General features: G+C 42.6%; 2 protein-coding genes across 2 annotated transcripts; both read left to right on the forward strand.

The window, feature by feature from the left end:
* Nucleotides 1-5,236: 5,236 nt before the first annotated feature.
* LOC134041001 (serine-rich adhesin for platelets-like) lies at nucleotides 5,237-9,412 on the forward strand. Its single transcript, XM_062487225.1, has 3 exons — nucleotides 5,237-8,630; nucleotides 8,753-8,825; nucleotides 9,035-9,412. Exons 1-3 carry the CDS (start codon nucleotides 5,373-5,375, stop codon nucleotides 9,178-9,180), a joined length of 3,477 nt encoding a protein of 1,158 aa, XP_062343209.1. The 5' UTR covers nucleotides 5,237-5,372; the 3' UTR covers nucleotides 9,181-9,412.
* Nucleotides 9,413-10,719: 1,307 nt separating this feature from the next.
* On the forward strand, nucleotides 10,720-13,558 carry LOC134041081 (uncharacterized). The gene has a single exon (XM_062487327.1). The coding sequence runs from the start codon at nucleotides 10,946-10,948 to the stop codon at nucleotides 12,413-12,415; it is 1,470 nt and encodes a 489-aa protein (XP_062343311.1). The 5' UTR covers nucleotides 10,720-10,945; the 3' UTR covers nucleotides 12,416-13,558.
* Nucleotides 13,559-13,940: the final 382 nt, after the last annotated feature.

Genomic DNA, 13,940 nt, shown 5'->3' on the forward strand with positions numbered 1-13,940 from the left:
CCCGAGGCAAGTAGGGTGAAGTGCCTTGCCCAAGGACACAACGTAATTTTGCACAGCCGGGAATCGAACCGGTAACCTTCAGATTACTAGCCCGACTCCCTAACTGCTCAGCCACCTGACTCCCTCTTGTTTTTTATTGGTTCTATGAAGTGCGATAATGAATTGTACAGTAAAACGTGTTGTTTGTGTTTCTTTGTAGATCGGTTTCCTCTCATGAAATCGCCAAGACTTGGTCTGAGCTTTCTCACAATTCTCAGAGGAAAGGATTGTGCATCCAAGCTGACGCAAAGCCTCTTGAGGATCTCTTTGACATATCAGAGGAAAGGATTTTTGAAGAGGTCCGAGAAAGCATGATCAAAATGCAATCAGAGGAGCCTCTTTTCAAGGGTATCTCAGTTGAGCAGGTCAGAAAGATTGTTAACCTCATCCACCAGAAGATCAATGCTGCCCTTTCCAAGTACATCAAGCAACAGATTTTTTGTCAAGGACCCACTTGGCTTGAATTACCATCCACTAACGCAGATGGACCTGGGCAGTTACTTGCAACAGCCTCAATAAACCTATTTGACATACGATGGCAGGCCTCTCCGGATAGTCTGGGATTGTCCTTAACAAACTTTGCAACAGAAACAAGGACGGCGTTGGATGAGACAGAGTCAGACGTAGTCCCTTCAATTGTAAAAGTTGCTCTCAAAATCTTGGAGAGTTTTGTGGATTCCTCCCACAAGGCAAACAAGGAAGCAAGCCAAAGAGAAAGCAGTGCCCGTTCCAACACCTTCTTTCATCAGATGTCAGAGAAAATTAAGCATTTCTCCAAGAGAGATCAGAAGACTGTGAATCAAGAAAACACAGTACAGAGAAATCAGGCACATACTACTGTTGATGTCACCTTTGAAGAGTCATCCAATGAAGGTGATGAGAAAGCTGAATCCTCTGGGATGGTGGAGACCGTTCCCAAAGACCTAGAAAGACCTTGTGATAGTCTTGAGTCTGGCTTTGGCATATTTGACAACTCTCTGCCTCAGACACCCAGAAATTCTTTCACAGCAGAGTCTCAACTACAACCAGATAATTTCCAGGAGAGGCTTGAATCTGCAATCGGTAACATCTTCAAAAACGTGGAAGACAAGCTTAACGTTTTGTTCAGTGCCACCAAAGCACGAGCCACAATCACACCTGAGAAACAAAAATCGAAATCTCCAGCATTTGCAGTTGACGAAGACATGTCAGAAACGAGACTTGAAGCATTGGCTCTCTGTAAAAAACTCAGCACGAGTTCTGACTCACCGGTGTCTGGAGCTGGCTCAGATTCTGACCGATATAGCCTGTATGTTCACGTGAGCTCTGGTGAAGTCCGCCCTGCCTCATCTGAAACGTTGCACATGTCGTCAGAGGACGTGGCGGCAGAGATCCAGAACCTGCCAGAAGAATTGGTCGAGCTCGACAAGGAGGAGGAGGCCTTAGTTTCTGCAGCTGGACTGGTTGCTGTGACTATTGTGGAGAGTTTAATGGATTTCACCAGCATGGAAACACATAAAAACAAAAGCCATAGAGAAAGCACTGCCCATTTCAACACTTTCCTTCATGTGATGGCGGAAAAAATTAAGCATTGCCTCAAGGGAGCAGAGAAGTCTGTTCAAGTGTCATCCAATGACGGTGATGAAAAAACTGAAACCTCCTTCAGTCTAGCAAGACAACCTTCTCCTAAACTCTCTCAGGATGTCTTGATCAAGGCCACACTTGCTGTGAGTGCTGTCCTCATTCCATCATCTATCCATTGCCAACAAGATTTGTTATTGACTGAGCAAAGTCAAGCAGATATCATCAGTAAGTCTGCTTCACAACATCCAGAGGTTTCTGAGATGGTGGAGACAGTTGCCAAAAATCTAGAAAACCTTTTTGACAGCCTTGAGCAGTCTGGCTTTGACCTCTTTGAGCCCTGTCTGGGAGAGACAACCAAGCGTTCTTCCACAGCTGAGTCTCAACTGGCACCTGATGACTCGCGAGATAGCCTTGACCCTGCAGTCAGTAATATATTCCACAGTCTACAAGACAAGCTAAAAGCTTTCTTCAGGCCTTCCAAAGAGCCAGCTTTGACTGAAACAACATCACGCATATCCTCTAAGGATGTAGATTCAGAGGTCCAGAGCCTGTCTTCAACATTCCCTGCTGCAGAAGAAGTTGTGGAATTGGAAAAGGAGAATGAGTCAGACTTACTTCCTGTAGCTAGTCTGGTTGCCCTTACCATCGTGGAGAGTTTAGTGGATTCCACCAGCAAGGAAATCCATGAAAATAAGGATGAAAGCCAGAGAGCAACCAAGGTCCATTTCAACACCTTCCTTCATGTGATGGCAGACAAAATTAAGCATTTAACCGAGGGAGTTCAAAAGACTGTTGATGTTGACCAAGAAAAGAAAGTTGCACATGAAAATCTGTCACATACTTTTGTTGACACCACCATTCAAGAGTCATCTAATAAAGGTGGTGAAAAAGCGGTGTCCTCCCTCGGTCTAGCAAGACAACCTTCCCCAAAACTCTCTCAGGATGTCTTGATCAAGGCCACACTTGCTGTGAGTGCTGTCCTCATTCCATCATCTATCCATTGCCAACAAGATTTGTTATTGACTGAGCAAAGTCAAGCAGATATCATCAGTAAGTCTGCTTCACAACATCCAGAGGTTTCTGAGATGGTGGAGACAGTTGCCAAAAATCTAGAAAACCTTTTTGACAGCCTTGAGCAGTCTGGCTTTGACCTCTTTGAGCCCTGTCTGGGAGAGACAACCAAGCGTTCTTCCACAGCTGAGTCTCAACTGGCACCTGATGACTCGCGAGATAGCCTTGACCCTGCAGTCAGTAATATATTCCACAGTCTACAAGACAAGCTAAAAGCTTTCTTCAGGCCTTCCAAAGAGCCAGCTTTGACTGAAACAACATCACGCATATCCTCTAAGGATGTAGATTCAGAGGTCCAGAGCCTGTCTTCAACATTCCCTGCTGCAGAAGAAGTTGTGGAATTGGAAAAGGAGAATGAGTCAGACTTACTTCCTGTAGCTAGTCTGGTTGCCCTTACCATCGTGGAGAGTTTAGTGGATTCCACCAGCAAGGAAATCCATGAAAATAAGGATGAAAGCCAGAGAGCAACCAAGGTCCATTTCAACACCTTCCTTCATGTGATGGCAGACAAAATTAAGCATTTAACCGAGGGAGTTCAAAAGACTGTTGATGTTGACCAAGAAAAGAAAGTTGCACATGAAAATCTGTCACATACTTTTGTTGACACCACCATTCAAGAGTCATCTAATAAAGGTGGTGAAAAAGCGGTGTCCTCCCTCGGTCTAGCAAGACAACCTTCCCCAAAACTCTCTCAGGATGTCTTGATCAAGGCCACACTTGCTGTGAGTGATGTACTCATTCCATCATCTATCCAATGCCAACAAGATTTGTTATTGACTGAGCAAAGTCAAGCAGATATCACCAGGAAGTCTGCTTCACAACATCCAGAGGTTTCTGAGATGGTGGAGACAGTTGCCAAAAATCTAGAAAACCTTTTTGACAGCCTTGAGCAGTCTGGCTTTGACCTCTTTGAGCCCTGTCTGGGAGAGACACCCAAGCGTTCTTCCACAGCTGAGTCTCAACTGGCACCTGATCACTCGCGAGATAGCCTTGACCCTGCAGTCAGTAGTATATTCCAAAGTCTACAAGACAAGCTAAAAGCTTTCTTCAGGCCTTCCGAAGAGCCAGCTTTGACTGAAACAACATCACGCATATCCTATAAAGATGTAGATTCAGAGGTCCAGAGCCTGTCTTCAACATTCCCTGCTGCAGAAGAAGTGGTGGAATTGGAAAAGGAGAATGAGTCAGACTTACTTCCTGTAGCTAGTCTGGTTGCCCTTACCATCGTGGAGAGTTTAGTGTATTCCACCAGCAAGGAAATCCATGAAAATAAGGATGAAAGCCAGAGAGCAACCAAGCTTCATTTCAACACCTTCCTTCATGTGATGGCAGACAAAATTAAGCATTTAACCGAGGGAGTTCAAAAGACTGTTGATGTTGACCAAGAAAAGAAAGTTGCACACGAAAATCTGTCACATACTTTTGTTGACACCACCATTCAACAGTCATCTAATAAAGGTGGTGAAAAAGCGGTGTCCTCCCTCGGTCTAGCAAGACAACCTTCCCCAAAACTCTCTCAGGATGTCTTGATCAAGGCCACACTTGCTGTGAGTGATGTACTCATTCCATCATCTATCCAATGCCAACAAGATTTGTTATTGACTGAGCAAAGTCAAGCAGATATCACCAGTAAGTCTGCTTCACAACATCCAGAGGTTTCTGAGATGGTGGAGACAGTTGCCAAAAATCTAGAAAGCCTTTTTGACAGCCTTGAGCAGTCTGGCTTTGACCTCTTTGAGCCTTGTCTGGGAGAGACAACCAAGCGTTCTTCCACAGCTGAGTCTCAACTGGCACCTGATCACTCGCGAGATAGCCTTGACCCTGCAGTCAGTAGTATATTCCAAAGTCTACAAGACAAGCTAAAAGCTTTCTTCAGGCCTTCCGAAGAGCCAGGTTTGACTGAAACAACATCACGCATATCCTCTAAAGATGTAGATTCAGAGGTCCAGAGCCTGTCTTCAACATTCCCTGCTGCAGAAGAAGTGGTGGAATTGGAAAAGGAGAATGAGTCAGACTTACTTCCTGTAGCTAGTCTGGTTGCCCTTACCATCGTGGAGAGTTTAGTGGATTCCACCAGCAAGGAAATCCATGAAAATAAGGATGAAAGCCAGAGAGCAACCAAGCTTCATTTCAACACCTTCCTTCATGTGATGGCAGACAAAATTAAGCATTTAACCGAGGGAGTTCAAAAGACTGTTGATGTTGACCAAGAAAAGAAAGTTGCACATGAAAATCTGTCACATACTTTTGTTGACACCACCATTCAAGAGTCATCTAATAAAGGTGGTGAAAAAAATATGTCCTTCCTCGTTCTAGCAAGACAACCTTCTTCTAAACTCTCCCAGGATGTCTTGATCAAGGCCACACTTGCTGTGAGTGATGTACTCATTCCATCATCTATCCATTGCCAACAAGATCTGTTATTGGCTGAGCAAGGTCAAGAAGATATAGCCAGTAAGTCTGCTTCACAACATCCAGAGGTTTCTGAGATGGTGGAGACAGTTGCCAAAGACCTAAAAATCATTTTTGACACTCTTGAGCAGTCTGGCTTTGACCTCTTTGAGCCCTGTCTGGGAGAGACACCCAAGCATTCTTCCACAGGTGAGTCTCAACTTGCACCTGATGACTCGCGAGATAGCCTTGACCCTGCAGTCAGTAATATATTCCAAAGTGTTAAAGACAAGCTAAAAGCTCTCTTCATGTCTTCAGAAGCACCAGCTTCATCTGAAACAACTTTGCACATACTCTCTGAGGATGTAGGTGCAGTAGTCCAGGGCCTGCCTTCGTTAACTCCTTCTGCAGACGTAATGGTGGAGTCTGACGTGGAGAAAGAATCAGACTCAATTCCAGCATCTGAACTGGTTGCCGTGGCCATATTGGAGAGTTTAATGGATTCCACCAGCAAAGAAATCAGTAAAGATGAGGACAAAAGCCAGAAAGCAACCATTGGCCATTTTAACAACTTCCTTCATGTTTTGGCAGACAAAATGAAGCATCCCTCCAAGGGAGTTCAGAAGACTGTCGACCAAGAAAAGAACATAGGATTTGAAAATCTGCCACCTACCACATCAGAGGACACTATACAAGAATGCAAACCTACATCAGCTGAAACATCTCAAATGTCCTCAGAGCACAACGTCTTTGTAGCTGCACAGGTCCAGGGATTGTCCTTGTGGACTCCGTCTGCAGTAGAGTTGGTGGAGTTGGACAAGGAGAAAGAGTCACACGTAGTTCCTGCAGCTGAACTGGTTGCCCTCACCATTGTGGAGAGTTTTGTGGACTCCACAACCCAGAACATACATAAAAATAAAAGCCAGGGAGCAGCCAGTGTTGGTTTCAACACCTTCCTTCATGTGTTGGCAGACAAAATGAAGCTTCACTCCAAGGGACTTCAGACGAGTGTCGACCAGCAAAAGAATGTGGCACATCAAAATTTGCTATGTGCTCCTGTTGAAGCCACTGTTCAAGTGTCATCCAATGACGGGGATGACATCACAGAGTCCTCCCTCGGTCTAGCAAGACAACCTTCCCCAAAACTCTCTCAGGATGTCTTGATCAAAGCCACACTTGCTGTGAGTGATGTCCTCATTCCATCATATAGCCGTAGCCAACAAGATCTGTTACTCAACCAGCAAGGTCAGGAGGTTGTCCCCATGGTGACCAGCAGGTCTACGTCACACCATACAGTGGTTTCTGGGATGGTAGAAACAGTTGCCAAAGACATAGAAAACCTTTTTGACAGTTCTGAATGGTCTGACTTTGACATCTTTGGGGCCTGTCTGGAAGAGACATCCAAGAGTTCTTCCACAGCCGATTCTGAACTGGGACCCGATGACTTCCAGAATTGCTTGGAACCTGTAATCAGTCATATTTTCCAAAGCGTCACAGATTATTTTTCATCGGCGTCCAGTATTGAGTCTAATAAGGCCCAACTCTACAACAGCAGCTTAAAAGAAGACATTTTTACACATGTCCACTCAAATGCATCTGATGATTTAATGGAAGAATTAATCAAGTCTACTTCAGCTGAAACATCATGCCATCTGCCATCAGTTGGTGGCGTATATATAGATGAAACTCCATCCTTTCTGGAGCAGGTGTCTGTATCTAATCTCTCTTTGTATTCTGAGATTTTACTAGATCCTGCCCATCACAGTGGCGTGGAAGACCAACAGAGTTTGGGAAAATCAGACCTCCCATCTGAAAGCGAAGTCTCAAAGGATAAAATACAATCTGCAGCTTCATCCTTCTATCAAAATGTTAGGCTCACGTTAATCGACAAGTTAATCTCCCGACGACTCAGACCAGCAGTGGAAGTTCAACAGGAGGCAAAATCTCTACTTAAAAATGAGAATGTTGTCCGCCCACACACCAGACGCGGCTTAAGGAGAAATCAACCTGACTCGATGGAAACTGAGCAGGGTGGAAATGGAAGCGTGGGTTGTCTGACGGTCACCAGCACTTCCTCATTTGTTTCGACATCGTCAACGACAGGAAACTATTCCACTCCGACCACCCACGTCCATTCGTCCTCTGATATCCTGACAACCAGCTACAACAGCAGCTATGAAAGTGTTGGCACAGTGGATGGGGGAAGCCACGGTACGATTGGCAATACCTCAACCACCCCCTCATCTGTGAGATCCTTGTACTACACTTTGTCCTCCAACTCCCTCTCTTCAGACAGGACTCTCAGGCTGAAGTCGGGCCGAGATCCCAGCAGTGCAAGCTCGCGCGAGAGGGCAAACGAGGCCCGAAGCTCAACCAAAGAAATCCAGAGCTCGTCCTCATCCGCCATGTCCTCAGCGACATCCATCCAAACCCCACCAGGTCCCTCAAAGAGGAACCCGGAGGTCGAGGAAGCTGTGTTAGAGACTGCCAGAGGTACCAGTGACAGGAGCCCCAGGATTGGGATGGTGTCTGCAGAGCTAAGCACGGCCGTGGCTTCCATCATCTGCCTCATGAAAAGGATGCTTCTCATTGGGGAAGATCCAGCTAAGGTGGAGGGAAACCTTAAAGTCCTGCTCTCCTGCGGGCTTCTTCGGCCTTTCACAGACAGCGTTGTGGATGGGGTCAGTAAGTTTTTGCTTGCCAACATGCCCAAGACCTCACCAGAGCCGTCCAGATCTAAATCAGACCTGTTTCTGCCACGTGAAGCCACGACAGGTGATGACAACATGGAGCTGTCCAGGGAAACATTTTTGGAGCTTGTCTACACTTTCACAGATAACTCATTTAAGGACATGTTCAAGCAACTGATCACCATGTTCCTTGCTCCATCATCCATCATCTCTCCTTCAGAGACAGCTGATAGAAAAGGTTCTCAAACATGCCCAAACGCTTACTCTAAGGCTTCCAAAGATATCGTTTCTATGTTCACCAGAGTGGTGGCTCAACATGTCACTGAAACTCTGTGCAAAGATCCCATCAAAAGTGGTAAAACCGATCTGTCTTCCTCAAGTAAGGTGTCTGATGACCCCTGTCACAGCGCTAGCTTGGCTCCAAAACATTTACTCCCACCAATGCCTCCATCCAACCACGAACGCCTACGTTCGACAGTAACTATCCTGGTGGTCAGAATCATCACCAAGATCAGCCGATCTGTTAAATCCGCGGTCATTCTCAACAAAATGGCCGCCGATTTGACCGAGCAGATCTTGAAAAGGTGTAAGGATGGAACACAGCTCGGGAAAATGGAAGCCTGCCTTCGGGACATGAACTTAACGGAGATCGACTCAAACGTGAGGAAAGCCCTGCTGCGGGAGTTCGGCACCCGTGAAGCTCTTCAGAGAGCGATGACAAGCGAGGATCCCACGTTTGGGGAAACGTTGGTCGGGCTGCTGACTGCTGCACTTCTGAGCTGTAAGGATGGCGGGAAGGAGCAGGTTCCAAACCAGCGGCTGAAGCCAGGAGAGAAAGTCTCCTATTTCTCAAAACTCTCCCAGAAGAGAAAAATGGTAATGGATCGGCATTGTGTAATAGTTAGTTGTTTTATGATGTGTTATATTTGTTTCTGATTTCTGATTGTTTACCCCTTTTGTTGTTAAATGGAGTCTCGCGTTTGTGTTTCATTCTTTAGAGAAACAAAATTGCGCCGAGTCTTCAGCGGGACCCAGAGTTGATGGACAGGACAGTTCCTGCGTCATCAAGTGGTAACACTATGTAGTTATGTTTACAGCCTCTGACATCACAAGATTAACAATGTAGAATCAAGCTGTAGATTAATATAACTTATATATTGGGAAAGTAATTATTGTTTAAGTTTAACCCTAAAATACATTAATTGGTTTATAAAAATGTGTAGTATGGCGATTTTTGTTCAACATTCACAGTGCTAATACAGTTTTACTCTTCGTCCTAGTGTGCGAGGCTGACATCAAACAGATGGCAGCATCGTCTGATGGTTTTCAGTTTTCCGCTAGGCCAAAGACACAGCCCTTTTTGAGAGTGTATTCAGTAAAGTCCCCAGACATGTCCAGTCCTGTGGAATCCCATAACACCGATTAGAACATTTTCCATTTTCTCTTGTTTCACCGCATCAATTAAATATGTGCAATAATTTATTGATCTTATTGTGTCTTGTCTAAAAATAACAAGACAATAGTTCTTGTTACTGCAGTGATTATAAATTCACATAGAATTTAAAGTCCCACATATACATTTGCAACTTGTGTTTTGTTCATTTAAGAAACAGAAGGAAGCTTACTTACATAAATTACCTAAAGATACATTGTCCTATTCTAGCAGAATCATTTCAGTTTCAATTTAAGTTTTAATACTGGAAATAAATTAATCTTAAAATGTGAAGGTCATAATGCATCAATTTGTCCTAGGTTTGTTTGCCAGGATAGTGTTTTTCTCATCTCTCTCAGTTCCTCTTGTGGTTTACTGTCTACTGACTGGTTTTGCAAGATCGCATGCCTGTGGTTTAAGATGTGGTTTAAGATCAGCACATCTTCTGGTCTAAAGATATGATACAAGCCTTTAGAAAGGCATACATCACAAATGGTGTAGCTGTCAGGTGGAGTGGAAGGAATCACATGCAGAGCATGTCAAAAATAAGAGTTCTTTAATCAGTACATTTAGTCATTTAGCAGACGCTCTTATCCAGAGCAACTTACAGTAAGTACAGGGACATTCCCCCGAGGCAAGTAGGGTGAAGTGCCAAAGGACACAACGTCATTTGGCACGGCCGGGAATCGAACTGGCAACCTTCAGATTACTAGCCCGATTCCCTAACCGCTCAGCCACCTGACTCCCAGTAGCAACAGGTGTACGTTATAACGAGGTCATGAGCAGCCACAGTGACACACACACAGAGGGGGGAAGGTTATGGATGGATGTTATGCTTTATTATATCCACACAGAAAGGTACAAAGTTACCTGAACTTTATTTAACTACCCAGTAGTGAACCCCAGATGGTAGATAGAAAAAGTTAAGGTTTCATTTAAAGGTATACTTAAAAATGTAGCCTGCAAAATGTAGTTACATTGGGATTTGTATCAGCATTGCAGTGTTAAGGGGTGTGGTTATGATAATCAGATTTTTGTGAGCTACATATACAGCTTGAAATGTGCAAGTGGAACAAAGCACAAGGCAGAGAAGCAGAGACAAACCATCCACAGGCACGTTATTATAACTCATTTGATCCCGTTAGCTACCACCTATAGGCCTAACGCAAACTATTCAAATGCACAGATTTCTTACATGGTAATTTAAATCGAATTCCTCATCATTCATATCATCTATCATTGCAGTATAAAAAAAAGCATCCTTGACGTGATGATTCGAATATTGTTTCTCCACATCAGTGTTCCAGACATCGGAAATACATTGTTTAGAAAGTTGAAGAAGTGAGAAGGGAGAAAATGGCATCGCGCTCTATGGCAGACAGGTATGCACGTTTAACGTATTTTTCTTTCGGGTAGGGAAATAAGAAGCATTATCAATCAAAGTATGTGAGGGTATCGAAAACTCAAAATGGCACAATGCGTATCAGAAAGTGACAGGTAGAAGATATATTGTGTTATTGTGTAATATGAAGGGAGGTTTTTCGCGTCTCCCGTCTCCCGGAATTTTTTTACCCAAACGTTGGCAGGTATCTTTATCTCACGCAAAACCTTTGATACAAATTGAGAGCCCTGAAGTTGTTATGATGGGATATGTTAATCTGTTGTTCTGTAAATATAAACGGAATATATATATAATAAATCAACAAAATATAAACTGTTTACATACACATCTTAATCTCTAAAATCTCGCATAGCTTGAATGATGAAAAAGGACCCCAGCAAAATTAACAAGACAATACTACTGATGGGAGAAACAGGAACAGGTAAATCTACTCTGATAAACATGATGGTAAACTGCATTGTTGGAGTTGAATGGGAGGACAAATACAGATTTGAAATGGTTGCTCAGACTAGAAGTCAGACTGAATCCCAAACGACTGCCATCACTGTGTACGAGATCTTTGGCGAAGAAAGTGATCGCATCCCTTTTTCACTGACAATCATCGACACTCCTGGATTTGGTGACACGCGAGGAATAGAGCAAGATGAACTGATCACAAAGTATTTACAGGAGCTGTTTACATCTCCTAAAGGAGTTGATGTGATTGACGCTGTCTGCTTTGTTGTGAAAGCCAACCAAAGTCGTCTCACACCCACTCAGCAGTACATCTTCGATTCAGTGCTCTCCATTTTTGGGAAGGACATAGAAAATAACATTGTGACTCTCGTGACACATGCAGATGGCGGGGACCCTTTGGTCCTTGAGGCATTTGAAAAGGCAAAGGTACCTTCTCTCAAGGATGACAGCAATAAACCAGTCTACTTCAAATTCGACAATATGATTTCCCATCAAGACGATGAGGAAGATGATGAAGATGAGGAAGACGAGGAAGATGAGAAAGATGAGAAAGATGCGGAAGACAAAAAAATATATAGTTTGTCGTGGGAAATGAGCATGAAAAACCTGAATATGTTTTTCGACGCACTTAATGAGATGGAGGCAAAAAGTCTGGTCTTAACTCAGCAGGTTTTAGAAGAACGCAAACATCTGGAAATAAACTGCTTTTTGATTAGAAAAAGCTTAAACGAAACTTTTCAGCAAATAGAAGAGCTGAAAAAACTTGAGACTATATTAAAGCAACATGAAAATGACATTGAAGCCAACAAAAACTTCTCCATTCTTTTAGTGGAAAGTGGGAGAGAGAAACGTGCAGTTGACAAAAAGGCAACAAACTGCATCGTTTGCAAAGGAACTTGTCACCATCCTTGCACAGAATCATTTGGATGTAAAGTTTTTCAGAATAACAAGTGCACTGTCTGTCCCAAGGAATGTAGCAAGGCGGATCACTGTCGAGAGAACTTCATCTATGTCTTTAAGACTGAGGAACATGAAACCACTTACAAGGATCTGGTTATAAATCACTTTAAGATGCAGGTGGAATCCATGTCAGCACATTTGATTTTTAAACTTATATATGCCAAAATCTTAGCCCTCCTAACATCCGGTTTAAGGATGATTTTAGAAATGCATGAAACAGTTCAAAAGCTGGATAGAATTGCTCTGAGACCCAACCCAACAAGTAGACTGGCCTACTTGGATCTTCAGATTGAACAAGCCAAAAAGGTAAACGATATTGAAAAAGTTAAGACACTGGAAGAAATGAGAGAAAAGGAACAGAAAATGACCATGACAAGTATAAATGAGGAGGATTCTGAAGAAGAAAGTTAGACCCTAAAGTGGATCGCAACAACAGTACAGTAAAACCTTACAACATATAATATCTGTTTAGAGATAAAGACAAGTATATTTGGGAAAGAAAATACAGTCTGGAAGTGTTGTCTTAAACACATTGCTTGCATAGAAATGCTATTATGTCATTAACTGTTGATTTAATTTTGTATTATTTGTATTGAGAGCATTTTTACAAAGATTTGTTTTTGTGAAGTTAAAATGGCCCGAAACATATGAAAGTGTGTGTAGTCTGAGAAGAGAGACTGCATTTGGTACATTATGATGCATATCTGGAATATATCTGAGAATAACAGTATGAAAGTGTTGTCATAATGATTTGGGGCATAGCTTTGAATATTTGTTTATATGGTAACTGAACTTTTAAATGCACAAGGACAGTAACAAAACGATAAATTTTTGATCAGATCAAATGATTCTTTGTTGTTTGGTTTAGCTGGGTCTACATGTATAAGCAACGTTGTGGTCAGGCTTTAGATCGTTTTTTAATTGTTTTAATGGTTTATTAATCTGAAGAACGCTAAGACCGTACTTGTGTTCTTGAGAAAAACATAGTAAATGTGTGAAAGTAAAAAATGTCTAAATCATTGGGAAGTGCTTGTAGTCCACTGAGAGAGTGCACCTGGCACATTGTGATGCAGACATAGGCCTAGGTTTAGGAGTGGACAGTAGAAGAATGTCCCTACTAATGTCCAGAGACGTTTGAAATGTCCAATAATTAGTGACTAATCAGAGGATTAGCATATGTGTGATGATATTTGTCCTTCACTAAAACCAAACCTACGCCTATGGATGATATGTGAAAATACCATTGTAAACCTTATAATCATAATGGACAAGGACTAATTATTTGTGATGAGGAGTTTCTCATTTACTTATGGTAAGATATTGTGTGTAAACAAACTGATCTGGTATACTTATCAATTCTTTTTTAATATATTGAGACTACATACAGTGTATTTTGTTTTGTTGTTGCAGTTTTCAATAAACATTAATCATTCAAAAAGTTCCAACAGTTATTTCTACACAGATGCAGTGAAGAACCCTTTTGTAACACGAAGCCTGCTCTGTATCGGAACCTGGGCTAGACCCAAATACAGACAACAAGGCAGAAACTGTGGGTCTAAGTTTGTTGTTTATTCAAGGTACAAGTGGGCAGCAAAACGAGTAGTCAAGGAGGCAGGCAAGGGTGGTAATCCACAAGGCAGAGCCAAGCAGATGACTAATCAATCTTATAAAATATGTAGTTTCTTAACAATACATTTTCATTATTATCTTGATTCACATCAGAACATATTGTTAGAATAGATACATGCACAGATTTCCCCCAGCACAGTTTAACCAATGACTAGAAGACAGTAGATAAAGAGGAACATATATATTTTAGGACATTAAATAGATATAATAACGTGTATTGTTGTATCCATATATAATAACGTGTATTGTTGTATCCATATGTATGCACTGTCATGGTGAGAATTAGATCTAGCTATATGTTCAAAGG

Source organism: Osmerus eperlanus, chromosome 20, assembly GCF_963692335.1.
Source record: "Osmerus eperlanus chromosome 20, fOsmEpe2.1, whole genome shotgun sequence".
Lineage (NCBI taxonomy): Eukaryota > Metazoa > Chordata > Actinopteri > Osmeriformes > Osmeridae > Osmerus > Osmerus eperlanus.